We start from the raw sequence: 16556 nt of genomic DNA on the forward strand, positions 1-16556 counted from the left end.
ATCCCCAACCATTTTAACTCCTTTTCCTTTACAAGTTTTTGATGATACTTCTACTTCAGTTGAAGTATCTTTCTATGCCATGAAATTAAGTGCTCCATCTTTCAAGAAAGTATTGTATCAATCTATAACCAAAGGTTATTGAAGAGTCACTTTAACTATTTAAAGAAGACATAGAAACTTATATTTCTTTCCATTTATTTTTAGAGATTTCAAAATTTCTGTTGCACAACTTGAACTTGGTCACTGATATGGTTCCACTGCAGCAGTTTGAAATTTAAAGATCATACCTCAGAATAAAATGGATCAATGTATTTGCTTCAATTGCTTCTACTGGTGCAACATATAAAGCACTACATGTAAATTGCCCGGGTGGGCATTATGTATAACGCGCCCATGTGGGCACCACTTGTAATGTGCCATGTGTAATGTGTTTGTGCACGCACCACGTATAATGTGCCCGTGCAGGCACCACGTATAATGTGCCCGTGCAGGCACCACGTATAATGTGCCCGTGCAGGCACCACGTATAATGTGCCCGTGCAGGCACCACGTATAATGTGCCCGTGCAGGCACCACGTATAATGTGCCCGTGCAGGCACCACGTATAATGTGCCCATGAAGGCACCACGTATAATGTGCCCATGAAGGCACCACATATAATGTGCCCGTGAAGGCACCACGTATAATGTGCCTGTGAAGGCACCACATATGTGCCCGTGAAGGCACCACGTATAATGTGCCCGTGAAGGCACCACGTATAATGTGCCTGTGAAGGCACCACATATAATGTGCCTGTGCAGGTACCACATATGTGCTTGTGCAGGTACCACGTATAAAACGCCCGTGCAGGTGCCATGGGTAAAGCACCCATACAGGTGCCACGGGTAAAGTGCCTGTGCATGCGCCACAAGTAAAGCGTCTGTGCAGGCGCCACAAGTAAAGCACCCGTGCAACAGCCATGTATAAAGTACTCTTGATGGTGCCAGTAAACTGTGTATTGGTTGGTGTTAGGAAGAGCATCCAGCTGTAGAAACATCAAAAACAGATGGAGCCTGGTGCAGCTCTTCAGCTTGCTAGCTCCCCAAGTGTCCAACCTATGCCAGCATGAAATATGGATGCTAAATTACGATAATGATGACATGATCAAGTCACTTTGCAGACCAACACAACCATAGATCATTATTGTTACATCAAGCATTTTCTCAATAAATGAATTATGCAATATATTCAAGTATTGAGAACAACCTGAGAGTTTCATATGTATAACATGGCATTCTGGTTTGGAAATTACAAAAAAAATACACTTAGAAAAGAATATTTGCAATCTTCTCATTTGAATATGATTTGAGATTAATATTTTAAATATCAAGCATAACCACTTAACATTTTTAATTTTAAACAAATGTTGTAGAATAAAAACTCGATCTTAGTCAAATGAGACTTCAATCTGGTTTTGATTCATAAATGAAACTGTATTACTAATATACTTGGGAGTGTCCTAACTTCCCATATCTTCTTTCTGAGAAAAAAAAATCTTAAAATTCCTGCTCATATAAGAAGCTAATAATCTAAGAACCTGACATTAAGAACCATATTTAAAGAACTAAATTTAATACTCTGCAAAATAATTACATAATGAAAAATTCAGGAGACTTACATCATTTGTGTCTTTAACTCGTAAAATTTGTTCCCGTAGATCTTGTAAATCATTGAATGTTGACTGAGCTGTGATAGAATACACAAGCAAAAATCCTTGCCCATTTTTCATATACAAGTCTCTCATAGCAGTGAATTGCTCCTAAAAATAAAGATAAACTTTATGAGAAATATACTGCAACAATCTAACAAACTATAAACATGAAGAAATAAAATGCAATAAAACGTTTATTTTAAATCTGAAACACAAAACATAACTGAAAACCTATACTTACTATTTATTAATAGATTTTAGAAAATGATATACATACTTAATACATGCTGATACAACAGTTTAATGTATGATAAAGCCATACCAATTAGTTTCTTAGTCTAGTTTTATCTCAAATATTTTGTCTGCCACTTCTATAGACATTACTGGTAAAATATGTGAGTAGTGTTGATTGTACTATTTTTGATATTGTAGATTATATTTTATTGGGTATTTCCACACAGATACCGACTGGTCTTCATGATTCTGTAGCAAAATGCTTTTAAACAGACGTAGCTGTGTTGTTCCTAATCACATGGTCTCAGGCTCAGTATCATTTTGTATTACTTTGAGCAAGCGTCATACCATAGCCTAGAGCCAATGAAAGCCTTATGAGGGAATCTAGTAGATAGAAAGAAGCCTTTGGTATATACATTTGAAAGAGCCCACTGTGAGTGTATGTGAAATATATCTGTTGCGTGTGTGTATATTTAGATCTGAGCTTTGATGAAAAGTCACTGATCAATAACTAGATCATTTCTCTTAAATCATCTGCTGGTATTGTACTTTCAAAAAATATGTGAAATACAAGAACTTTACTTGAAAATAGGGCAAGGGTGAGCAATAATTGAAAGCAACCCACTGGTCCATATATTTTATAATCACATTGCATATTCTATGGAGTCACTTCTTTTTTTTTAGAATCAGATATAACACAACAGTTTTTAAAACTGCACTTAGCTTATTATCCAAGCTGTTTATATATGACATAAGGCTCAACTAGTAGCTGCAGCAAAGCCAGTCAAGATAGACTCAGTCAATACATGATGGGCACACTCCTCAGGCTATATATATTGTTAGAAAACTAAGCACAGTTTTAAAAACTTGTGATTTTGAATTGTATGAGGTTTTCTTAATGTATAGTAAAAAAATATAACAGTAGTACATTATTTAATTTCTTTTTAAGTATTATTGCATAACAAAGTAACAGATTCTTATAAGGATGGTCAAAACAATGCTACATACTCCACTTCTTTCAGAAATTAGAGAAATTATAACATCTCGCACATTTACATTTTGCCTGCATTGCATCATGTTTTATCCATTAGTCATTTTTGATGTGACTATATATATACAGTTAAGAACATAGTCTGTAGTCAGGAAGCATAGTAACTAGAATAAGCACAGGTCGGATTAATTTCAGGGAGCTATTACCCGGTGGTAACAATGGGTATCTTTCTCAGAATGAAGCTTGATGCTGAGTAGTGTGAGATATGAGTCTAAAAAGAAATGAAGTGAGCATGCTCCACTGGGTGAATAACAAGTGTGCCCAAATGACAGAACACAAATGAGTTCTGTGAAAAACTGAACATAAGAGGAATCAAATGTAAGCAAGAGAGAAGACTGTTGCTTTGGGCATGTGATGCATATGTGAGAAGGATAGTTGCATAAAGAATAGCTGTGTTTTCAAAGAACTAGAAGAAGAAGGAAACTGAAGATGATTAAGTCAAAGTGGAGAAGACAGATTTGAAGCTGTTACACCTCATGGAGGAGATGAGAAAGGACTGCATTGATTAGTGACATGCTGTGAAGGAGAAAACTAGCCTGTCTGTCCAGGAATGGCTACACAGATGTAAAAATTTGTGATTGTGTATATAGACATGTGTCTAAGTACATATATGTATGAACACATGTGTTTGAGTGCGCGTATATACATATTTGTGTGGATGTGTGAGTATAGGTATGTGTATTTGTATAAATGTCAAAACAACATTTTGGTTACTTTATCATCCCAGTTATCTCACCATCTTGAAACATGCATAAGCATGTATCCCAGATACTCAACCTATATTATCCCTGGCCATTTGGAATCAACAACTCTTACCATTTGTCTACCTCTTGCTATCTATTTCTTTTATCTCTTCCATTGATGCCACAAAAGCACAGAGTACATTTCATTAAGTTAGGAGGACCTTTTAGCTTTATTAAAGATATAAACTCCCTAGAGATGATGCCTTGGAAAAAATGAACCCAGTGCACTGTGTAGTGCGGGTGGCATTAGGAAAAGGAGCTACTAATAGAAACCAAACCAAAAGTGATATTTATGATCCTCTGACCTATTGAAAAGAGTGGCAATGACCTGTCCATGGAAAGCGAATGTACAATGACGACAACAGCAGAGGTTCCCAAACTGTTGTCGAACCCCAATATGAAAACGGGAAAAAAAAAGTGCTCAACTCTTATTTGGTTTTTTAAAAAAAGCATCTGATGAACATATTTTCAAATATATAAAAAAATCTGGCACCCATACTTTTACTTTACAAACAACTGTTGCCATACTAATTTTAATATGACATTATACAAAGCAAAACTTGTTTTAGAACTTATTCACAAAAAGCATTTTGTAAAATGGAAAATAAAAAGCTTTTTTTCTTTTTATTTAACTTCCTTGAAAGACACTAGCTCATGGAACATAAGGATTTCACAGAATTCATTTACATAAACACAGCTATAGAGTATAGTTATTTATAATTACTTAGCAACAACAGGACATTATTCTTGAGTGCAAAAGCATTTTAAAATTGGGCACATTCTTTTTTATATATTTGAAAATGTGTTCATCAGATGCTTTTTTTGTTTATTTATTTTGTTTCACTGTGAAATGCTAAATAATAATATAGAAGCACCTAATGTTGGTATTTCTGAGTACACTTGCATACTCATGAAAGTTAATACTGTGAAACTGTGAAAGAGTTTACCAGATTTAGTTTAATACAAAATGCTTTAATATCTGTTTAGATTACTCTCGTTAACTATAATTATGAATCCTGTCGCAAACATTCTTCTTATTAATGATTCATCTCAAACATTTTCCTATTTCTCTACAAAAGATTTGATGATAAGGCCCTCTCTATTAACACTTAAGCTCCTGAGTCTAACATTTAAGTTCTTTATTTGCTTCAGGTAGAAATATTTTCTGACTATGAATAGGAAACTCAGTCTTTATAATACGGTATTCATAATATAAAAAAAAATGAATGATGATTAGCATCTCACAGTTTTGAAGTGATTTTTAAAGTGTGATGGTATTAATTACATAATTATTCATGAATACTGATGACAGTGTTGTTTCTGGGTCAAAATTGTTGATTCTCATTGCAGACTGCTACTGAACAGCCAATTTATGAAAAGTGTGAATGCTTGGTAGAAGGTATCAATCAACCTGCATGTGAATGAAACCAGTGCAGTGGGGGGAAAGCAGATGATGCATTGTTGAGGTACTAGAAAAGATACTGCCTTGCAGACTTATTGAAACCATATCAGCAGAGAGGATGTGTAGGTGTGTAATCACAAATAACAATGCAGAGAAGAACAAATGTGATAGAAATAACTATGTTCTGTGTTACAGACTAGTCAATAAAGAAAGGGAAGTTTGGAAAGAGTCCATCAGCACACACGACCATGATAACTTGTAATGGCTGGAGTTCGTAGGGCAGTGGTTCTACAAAATGATTTTATGTTGGTGAAATGATATAAGTAGTAAGTGTTGAAGATGTACAGTATCAGCTCAATAGTCCACTACTTTAACCATTTAAGTATTTATGTTAATTTCTGTTACTATTTCAACAGATACCTATGGAATGTATAACATAGTAAAGCAAATATAAATAAAACATATTTATATAAATATAAAGTGTATGCATGCGTTACCTACAGTGAATATGTTTATAAAAATTAGCATTCAGATTTTTTCAAAGTTTCTAAAATACATACACTAATATATAAATTCAACAAAATATTACAGCCTCTAACACAGAAATGTGCTATTGATCAAGTCATACATATAACAAATATTATCTAGTAATATTCAAGTGACTATGAATTGTCAATAATTTCACTCAATTTTAGACTAAAATCTTATGATTCTGGTTTATTTACCAAGATTCTAACTGAAAATCAAAATAGAAAGAACAACATTCTAAGGAAACACAGACTAAAGGGATATCAGATAAATCTGTATTATATACATGCAAGCATGTATGTTTATATATTATGTTCAGTGTAAATTTTCTTTCAATTAGATGTGCAGCAAAATCCTTTTTTCACTTTATTTCATTTAAGATATTCTATTTGATAGTATTTGATAGTTCAGTCTTCTGTGAGAAAACTACTGCTGTTTGCCTGATTATTCATTCCCATGTAAGGAATTTTATAGCCAGTAGAAAGGAAAATAGTTTAAGACAGCACTTTAGGAGCTATTCTTAAAACCTATCACCATAATCTGCCTAGGCCTCTCATATTTAAAATGGAGTAGTTCTAAAATTAGTTAACTGATACTAAACAGCTTTCAGAAAGGTTAGTTTAACCTAATAAACATGTACCATATCTAGAGAAAAAGCAGGCTGTGTGTGTGTACAAATATATATATAAATAATGGTGTGAATCATGGGTAGTGAATGCAGATTATCTCCAGCAAATGAGAATTTAGCCTAATATGCTGAATATAAATTATTAACTTATGAAAACAACTGAGTACAAGCACATGAAGTTACTGGGCATCAAAAATATTGGCTAATGTAACTTGGTAACTTTTGAAGAGACTAGATGATACTTGTAGGATACAAAATTATACGGTTTTCATAAGAGGAACAAAAGATACAGGTAATCTATAGTAGGCAATGATGCATTGTTAACATGGAAGAAAAATATTACGTTGCAGACTCAACAAATCCATGTCAACAAAGATGCTACAGTGAATGAAATGTATAAACTTACACAAACACACACTCAAAATTACTCAATGTGTACTTACTGTTCCAGCAGTATCAAGGATTTCCAACATACACTGCTGCCCATCAACTTCAACTTGCTGAAAAATATAAAACAAAACCCAGGTCAATAAAATCCTTTTTAAGAAAAAATATCAAAATAGACAAAGCTTTTCACTTTCAAACTCAAAATGAATTGAAATTGTACAGGTATTTTTCGTTATAGCCTTTAAATTACAATAATTTAAAACAAAATACTCAAAAATATAATCACTTTTTAATAAATTGAAATATATCAAGTTATTTTAAATAAAATTTTGTTTCTTGACTAGGCTACAGAATACACCACCAAATTTCCAGCACAGATGATTCAGCATCTCTTAATCCAGATGTTACAAAGAGACTTGAATTCCCCATGACCCGCTAGACTAGATCAATAAGTGATAATATGAAACAAATTGGAAACAATCTCCCCACCTCTCATTTATAATATGAAGGCAGGCACAAAACCTGAAGATCACCCTCTTAAAATGTAACTGTAAAGAGCATGCTAACAAATAACTTGCTTTCCCAATAGAGACTACAGTGTCCTAGCATGAAAGAAAAGTAAATATATGCACTTTATAGTTACATTTCAAGACAAAGAGCCTGAGAGAGAAGGGTAGTGTGTGGTATTAGATTTAGTTTTAAATATTTACATCTGCACACTGTAGTTGAGAAATAGGAGGGAGGAGTAATGTTTCCACCTTCATAACGTTTTTATGAACAAACAAAAAACGTATTGCAAAAAAGAATAACAAGGGTAGAGTCATTATTCTACCACTGCTAATCCAGCAAACTGGATAATTCAGCATGGGATTAGAACCATGGATGCCAGAAGACAGCTAGTGTATGAAATAAGCATTATCTTAATTAATCTTTTTGTTGATTTTTTTATTAATAAATAGATTCCTTTTACCATATTTCTAGTAAAATCTATAATTATTGATTCCAAAATTACACTGCTAATTTATGAGTTCTACAATATGGTCACTCACCTTTCGGTAACTATCTTCAATGGTTGGATCATACTTCTCCACAAATATACCTTGAACAAACTGGACAGTCTAGTGTAGGAAACAAAAAATAATATTTATTAAAATTAGGATAATTAAATTCCTTTTAAGAGGCATGAATTACAATTTTAATTTCTGATATTTGCACACAATCACAAATTTGTAGCAAACTGACTGACCCTGGTAAATAAGTGGTGCTTTTCAGTCCTGAAGTGAAAGACAAAATTCATCCCTGACAAAATTTGAACTCATAACAAAAAACAAAACATTGTAAGGCATTTTGTCTTATAACTTTAGTATGTGTTACACAGTTGTCCAGAAAATTAATCAAAAGAGCAAAAAAAGAAAAAAGGAAAAATTTTTTTTTTTTAAATCAACATTTTAAACCAATTTTATACATCTATAATTGAACAATACAACATTGAAGACCAACTATTTAAAACAAAAAGCTGCAAGTTCATATTACAATAATATATTTTCTGACCAAGTATCAAAACAAACTCAAATTTAACCCATGTAATTTGTGCACCTGTGTAATTTATGCAGGTGGCTTTCAGGATAAAAACTGTTTAAAAAACCTTCTACTCATGTAAAATTCGCACCCAAAAGTTTTCAGAATTGCCGATATGGCTAGGGGAAAAAGGCTTTCAATTTAGTTGTATTTAGCATAATTTCACTTATGATTAGATTTTATTAAATTTTCATTAAATAAAATATTTTCTGCTTAACAGGTATCACATTGAAAGCTAATAAATTAGGAAGTGTTTGTGTTATTATAAACTTTACTTTACATTTCTTGCCCACAAGAGATTATGTCTGATCTTTAGCATACTTCTATATGTCTTCTCAAATCACAATCACAAGAAAAGTTGTTGATAATTCTTAACAAAAACAAAGCTGATAAATACGCACAAATGTTGCAAAATAAGTTTAATTACCAATAAACATCAGCTTGGATGACACTTTACTCAACTGACAGAGGAAGGTGACTGATCAAACTGATTATGTAAACAGAATTCTGATTGGTCAAAAGTATCTTCTCGTCTCAAGCTCTGATTTTCTACCTATTCTTGTTGGAACCTTTGATATGGATTATCAAAATTTTAATCCCTTTCACACTTATAAAATGTCAAGTAAGCTTGACATTTATCATTGCCGTTTTAGTTGAGAGACCAAACTGATAGTTTGGTAACTTGCTAAAGAAAACATCAAAAATCGAAAGGTGAAAATAAACAGCTTTGCAAGTTTAACTCAGTGTTTATTAAACAAGAGGTGCAAAATTTAAGAAGCGACTTGTTAGCATATACACATCTGTGAGGAGACATAAATAAAAATAGCAAAAATCTACTATACCAAAAGAAATGGTAATACATACATTATAAGTGTTCTATGAAAAGAACAAAATTGCTGCATAATTCAACATGAATGTGAAACTTAATTACACATATGGTAAATGAAGGTTTCTGTAGGAATGCTAAGTTATATTCACTTAGTGAGTTTATATGCGCTAGGATGAATTATGTTGTCGGTGTTAGATGCAGTAAAAGCTGGTAGTGGCAATGTCAGTGGTGATGAATTTCATTATCCTAACATGGAGAAAGCAAGCAGTAGCTTTCTGAAGGCAAACGCAAGCTAGACTTCTTAAGCGGAGAAAAACTTATCTATTTAAGGAAATTGCTGGGCTCCATTGCGATAGGTAGAAACTCCAAGCAATGTAAAATATGGCCCAGACCGTGATTACCAGCATGAATGTCAAACTTCAAAAGGTATTTAACCATTTAATGGTTTTAATAAATTTATACAAAAAAAGTAAGCATTATACTGTCCAGCATAAATAAAAGTCAACTTCATTATATTTTTTTCTGTAAAAACCTATTCTGACATTAAATAAGTCAACTTTCAGTATGAAAGTTGACATACATTCGTATGTCATTTTTCAAAAAAAATTCTAAAAAAATTCTGGAAACAATCTACTCATGTAATTTACACATCACCTAAAGTTTATTTTTGTTTTTGCGAAAAAAAAAGTGTGTAAATTACATGGGTTTCTATGGTAGTTAAACATTAAAAAAAAAGGGTAAACTTCATTAATCCTTTTAATACCAAACAATTTGAGACCACCTGGTACTTAAGCATTCATATTTAAATTGAAATCTCAAGACAGTAATATGACATTTTAGTTGGTTAATACAGTACCGTGCAAAAGCCTTTGGCCATTTTAAACTATTGTAAATTTCTACTAATTGCCAAGTGGATGTTTAGCATTGCACTTTTTACAGATGAAACATTAGCCCTGTTGGAGTCATTTTCATACTTAATCATATTTTGTAGTAGGGGTTCTGAATGAGGGGAAGATGTGAGATAACCACCAAAAATGGCTGTGCAAAATGTTTTCAGCCATCCCACATAAACAAATCAAGATAAAGTGTTTTAAAACAGATAAATGTTTATAATGAAAATTTATAACATGTTCATTTCAAGAAGTTACTGTATATTGTTAATATTTTGTGTAGCTCCCCTTAACTTGAATAATAGCTTCAGTGCACCTGGGAAGAGATGTGTACAAATCCTTCACCATCTTCACAAGTATGAGATGCCATTCTCTGTGGTTGACCTCTCACAACTCTTCCACATTGCATGGATTCTTCTGACAAACACTTCTCTTTAGTTCTGTCCACATTTGCTTGATATTTAAGTCAGGGTTCTGAGCTGGCCAATCTTCCAATATGATAACACCTTCATCAGCCAGACTGTTGTGGTGCATGCAATCTGTGACATGGAGTTCCATTATACTGAAAAATCTCACCTTCATCCAAGTCTGATAGCAAATTGTCCTTCAGCAACTTGATGTAATTGGCACTATTCAAGTTACTGTCAATTTTAACCGACTTTCTTGAACAATCACTTTTTATGTATCCCCAAAGCATCAGACTCTTGCTCTCAAACTTCACTGTTTTCATTGTGTTAACATAGGTTGTCTTGCTTTCCAATAAATGAGAATTTTCCAGAAGGCCTTCAGGAAAGCAAAATGACCCACATTACATGAAGAAAACAGTGAAGTTTGGGGGTAAGAGTCTGATGCTTTGGGGATACATAAAAAGTGATTGTTCAAGAAAGTCGGTTAAAATTGACAGTAACTTGAATAGTGCCAAATACATCAAGTTGCTGAAGAACAATTTGCTATCAGACTTGGATGAAGGTGAGATTTTTCAGCATAATGGAGCTCCATGCCACAGATCACATGCAAAACAATAGAGTCTGGGTGTTGAAGGTATTACTGTATTGAAAGATTGGCCAGCTCAGAGTTCTGACTTAGATGTCATTGAGCAAATGTGGAGAGAACTAAAGAGAAGAGTTTTTCAGAAGAATTCACACCATGTTGAAGAGTTGTGGGGGTCAGCCACAGAGAATGGAATCTCATACCTGTGAAAATGGTGAGGGATTTGTATGCATCTCTCCCCAGGTGCACTGAAGCAATTATGCAAGCTAAGGGAAACCACATGAAATATTAACAATGTACAGTAACTTCATGGAATGAACATTAGGTAATAAATTTTCATTATAGACATTTTTCTGTTTTAAAACACTGTATCTTGATTGGTTTATGTGCAGTGGCTGAAAACTTTTGCATGGCTATTTTTGGCAGTTGTCTCGCATCTTCCCTTCTCATTCAAAATCCATACTACAAAATATGATTAGGTATGGAAACAACTGTAACAGTGCCAATGTTTCATCTGCAAAAAAACAATGCAAAACATCCACTTATAGGTTGGCAATTAGTAGAAACTTACAATAGTTTAACATGGCCATAGACTTTCGCACAGTACTGTATATATTAAGTTATAAATATTTTACTAAATCCTCTCAAAAATTTTGATTATATTGAAAAATCAACTGAAACAAATACTACTCATTAGAAATACATTCACAAATGGTTAATTCAGATTATAAGTTTTAAATATTCAAAACTGAATGCCAATATATAATCACCACAACTTATTGTAAAATAAAACCTGTTTGAGATGCAGTATTATATTTATTATATAGTTGGAGTTTCTTCAATTTTCAGAAACAATGACAAAGAATTTCAGCAGAGAATTGTAAATCTTAATCATTTTCACATTCCCTTTTCGATGTTTACATGGGTCAGACAAAATCCATTGAGGAAGATTTTCTATAGTTGGATGCCCTCCCTGTCATTACCCCTTACCTGTTTCCAAGCAAGGTGATATTACCTCATGGCCAGATGTTTTCATAACATGTTGGAAAAGAATGACAACATTTGTATGATAGCAACTCATTCACAACTATTGTGTAATGTCAAAACATGGAGACAAATACACACACAGACACATAAAAACAGAAAAAAAATATCAACAGAATATTAGAATACTCTTAAGAATTCATTTTCTTTAGGAACAGATAATGCTTCCATTTTAAAGTAATTTTTAGAAATAAAAATTTTCTAGTAAGACTCCTGGAAATTCCATGTTTTACATTTTCTTTTTTTAATTTTGACGCATAAATTATAAAGTTTTCATAAAACTGTTTCATTATATTAAAGATTTCAATTATGTCTTTGATTCTGTTCCACAGTCAACTCCGTTTAACCTTTCAGCATTTAAACTAGCCATATCTAGTCCAAATATTCTACCTGTTTTATGTTCTAACCGGCCATCTCTGGCCTCTCACAGCTACCCTACAATATCAGTCTAAAGATAAATGCATCATCAAAATCTCAGAAGTTCAAGGTAATGCATGATTAATTCAAAGTAATGTGCATAAATAAACATAACATTTGACAGTGCAATCTCAATATTTAAATGTTAAAGTGCAATATTTCAACACATGAACAGTATGAGAAGCAGAATATTATAGACATGGATCTATTTTTATTCCATAGCTATCACTGAGGAAGAAAAGATTAAAGTAAAATAAAGCATAATTAGTGAGACATGAAACAAGGGAAAGATATCAGGCTTTGTAAATATTTCTTTCACAAATTCCATGAATTTTAGAAGTTACAATGCAACTCCATGAGTATTGGGTCAAAGTATCAGTCACTTTGACAGGTTTATGGTCAAGTCTGTGGCAGTGGGAACTTCCAGCAGATGGTCTGAATTACAGAAAATTGAGAGAATGTAAGAACTTCATAGCCTACTACATGAAAAATAAACCTCAAACACACAAAATATTATTTTAATTATAATGCTGTCTCAGCTAAATATATTTCACATTGGTGCTACTCTAAGCAATGCTGGAGGGAACTGCGGCTATCTCTAGTGGATGAGTATCCACCACCAAAGATGACCACAAAGAGGTCAAAACCATATGGTCTGATGGTCTTGTGGATGGAAGATGGTAGGGGTTTGCTCCCCTGCTTGCAATATAAATTGGGTGCAGATTGCATTGAATAACCAGCTGGAGGAGGCATCCTCCTGGGGTCGAAAAAAACAGCAGTAATGTCAGTTCTTATGGAACTGACATGTTTAAGTGGCAATAAACATTACTTCTCAGTATAGTTACTGCTTTCATCTCTTATAAAGATTTTCTAACTAGCGAATTTCAAAGTACTTATCCAGTATTTTTAAGAAATGTGATGTTCAGTAATGCAATATAGACTTACACATCATTCATAGTATCATCATCATTTTAATAGCCACTTTTCTATGCTTGCATCAGCCAGAGTTTATTGAGGCAGATTTTCTAGGGCTGGATATCCTTCATATCAATGCTCACCTGTTTCCAAGTGAATATTTCCCCATGGCTACATACAGCCTCACAGAATACTGAAAATGAATTACACTGCTTGTATGACATTAACAATCATTTTCAACTATCACAGGATATCAAGACAAAGAGATACAAGCTTACAAAGAGTTACACATGTGTGTGTGTGCATGCACACACACGTACAGCTTAGTGCACTCTTCTGATATGCCAGCTCCTATCAAACTTCAATCCAAGCCAGCATGGAAAACATGTTAAATGATGATATATATATATATATACATATGGGCTTCTTTCAGTTTCTGCCAACCAAATCCACTCACAAAGTTTTGGTCATCCTGAGGTTATAGCAGAAAACCCTTGCCCACAGTGGCATGCACTAAGTATGAACCTGGAATCACATTGAGAAGCAAACCTCGTAGCACACACCCTCATCTGTGCCTCGTGACAGGAAAAATGAAATATAAAACTGTCACTACTAGCAGTTTGTACTATGTTTCTAAGCAGACTGGAAGCTGAACAAATTTACCTGTTTTTTTTTTTGGTTTGTTTTTCTACAATTATAATGGGAAATGAATAAGTAGCAAGATGCTGTGTTGGAGAAAACCAATCCACAAATGCAATCATGGAAAAGCAGATGTAAAATGATGTAACACAATATGTAATTATCTTTTATCATATCCTTTACTAGTTTTAGTCATTGGACTGCAGCCATACTGGGGCACTGCCTTGAAGGGTTTTATTCTATGTGTCTCTTTTGCGAAACCTAAGTTACAAGAGCAAATAAACCAATTAGTTGTCAAGCAGTTGAGGGACAGACACAAACACACATATGGTACCATCCCTTAATGAGGTTAATTAAACCTCTAATTGAATAAATATATATACATACACACACACACACACACAAACACACACAGAGTGTGGTGAATAAAGTATCGTCTAAATTACGCAAAAATGAAAATAACACATCGCATTTTAACATATTATTTACCAAAATTACATAAAAATACCTTAAAGTACTAAAGAGGAAATTTATTCAATAAAATCACCACTGGCTTCAACCTCCAGACAACTTTGGAATCTCCTGCAACTCTTCTGGACGGTCTCCTTCTTTCAGTTGGTGAATACTGCGATAATCCTTGCCTTCAGTCCCTCTTTGGTGTTACATGGAGTTTTGTTGGTCTCTTACTCAACTGTGCCCCACACATAATAACCAAGGGGGTTGCAATCTGAGGAGTTAGATGGCCAGATGTTAGGAGTGATGTGGTCACAGAAATTGTCTGACAGACATGACTGGGTTCTCCTGTTTGTGTGGCATGGTGCAGAGCCCTGTTGCCAGACATAGGGTTTTCCAGTAGCCACTCTCTTGACTAAGAGCTGCACTACCTCCTCCACACACTTGATGTAGGCCTCAGTGTTGAGTCTGAGGCTGTGTGGGAAGATGATAGGAGGCATAACGTTGTCATCACTGGTGATCACTCCAAACACTACAATGTTGACTGGATGTTTGATTTTTATCACTCTCAGTACATGTCCTCAGACTGACACCTACACATTCTGAAATGTTTGTATAGGAGCTTCCAGCACAAATACGTAGCAGTACAGCATGTTATTTCCAAATTTCTGGCAGAATCAATTGCATCATGGTGGTGTTATTCTCAAAGACAGTGCCCAACTGACTATTATACTGTGTATTTACCCATCGCACCCTATATATATATATATATATATATATAATATATATATATATATATATATACACATACATACACACACAGAGGATGTGCTTCTTTCAGTTTCCAAGTCCACTGACAAAGATTTGGTCAGCTCAGGACAATAGTAGAAGACAACTGCCCAAAGTGCAATACTGTGGGACTGAACTCAAAGCCAAGTGGTTGGGAAGTAAACTTCTTACCACACAACCACGCCTGCATCTGAACGATAGCATAACATTGTTAATCTCATGCCAAAAACATTAGTGAGATTTGACAGGAAGAGAACAATGTTTCACAACACTAACAATAATATTTTTTGCTCTGTCAAACTTATTTTATTATTTTTATAGTAATGGGTTGAAAACTAATTAATATAATTATTGTCTCACTTTCTACAATTAGAGAAATTTGAAATGAAGAAATGGTTGTAAATATCTAGATGATACATCAAAAAGTAATATGGTTACAGTTATAACTAGTACATATTTTATAAAGAGAATAATGATCTATTTCAGAGGAAATTATCAGCAATCTTTCAAGCATCACCCCCATCACAGGGCATTCATCTTTTCTGTACAACCAGTCATCCCTCACTCCACTCTGAGGCACTTCCTATTGTCAACCACCACTTACTGTTATTTGGCCACCTCTACTATTACCCACTGCCTATTCTCCCCAGTCTTCACCCCAATCACTGTGTCTGCAATCACACACATTCTGCTTCTTCTGTCGTCATATGCTCTCCTATTCAGCTTCTCAGTTTAGTTGCTTTCAGCTAATGTGCTTGTCTTACAGCACTCTTTACTCTTACAGAGCACATGACAATCTTATTGAACTGATGTAATGATCAATTGATCCCAGTACACTCCTATAAAGTGGTTGGCAAATGAGCAGAGAAAGTTTATGGTCAAAAGGACTAAAGTATTTCATGCAGATGATAGGACAACCCCTCTAATGTTTGTGCAATAATGAAATGTGTTCAGTACATTTGGTAAAGGGATTGATTGGAGTTGGGAAGAATGTCCACTGAAAGAAACAAAATCAAATATGAAATGTACAAACAACAGGATTATCCCACCCAGCTATGTGGGCAGTGGTCCCAATAATAACAGGCAAAGACTTTAACAACCTGCCAAACCTGTGTCAACATAGAAAGTGACCATAAAACGATAATGTTGAACAAAATAAAACTATATAGTAAATAATAATCTTTTCTACTAAAGGCAGAAGACCTGAAATTTGTGGGGAGGTGACTAGTTGATTATATCAACCCCAGTGTTTCACTGGTACTTAACTCACCGACCTTAAAAGGATGAAAGACAAAGTTGACCTCAGTGGAATTTGAATTCCGAATGTAAAGACAAACAAAATGTCACTA

At 34.0% G+C, this 16556-nt stretch overlaps 1 protein-coding gene across 4 annotated transcripts in view; it reads right to left on the bottom strand.

Moving 5' to 3' along the window:
* LOC115209907 (ras-related protein Rap1) overlaps positions 1-16556 on the bottom strand; it is a 92799-nt gene that overhangs the window by 11024 nt on the left and 65219 nt on the right. For all 4 annotated transcript variants that reach the window (XM_029778501.2, XM_029778502.2, XM_036501128.1 and 1 more), the window contains 3 exons: positions 7713-7781; positions 6720-6776; positions 1658-1798 (listed from right to left, as the gene is read on the bottom strand). In XM_029778501.2, the coding sequence (XP_029634361.1) occupies positions 1658-1798; positions 6720-6776; positions 7713-7781 (267 nt within the window). The remainder of the gene's footprint in view (positions 1-1657; positions 1799-6719; positions 6777-7712; positions 7782-16556) is intronic.

This window comes from Octopus sinensis, linkage group LG3 (assembly GCF_006345805.1).
Source record: "Octopus sinensis linkage group LG3, ASM634580v1, whole genome shotgun sequence".
Classification (NCBI taxonomy): Eukaryota; Metazoa; Mollusca; class Cephalopoda; order Octopoda; family Octopodidae; genus Octopus; species Octopus sinensis.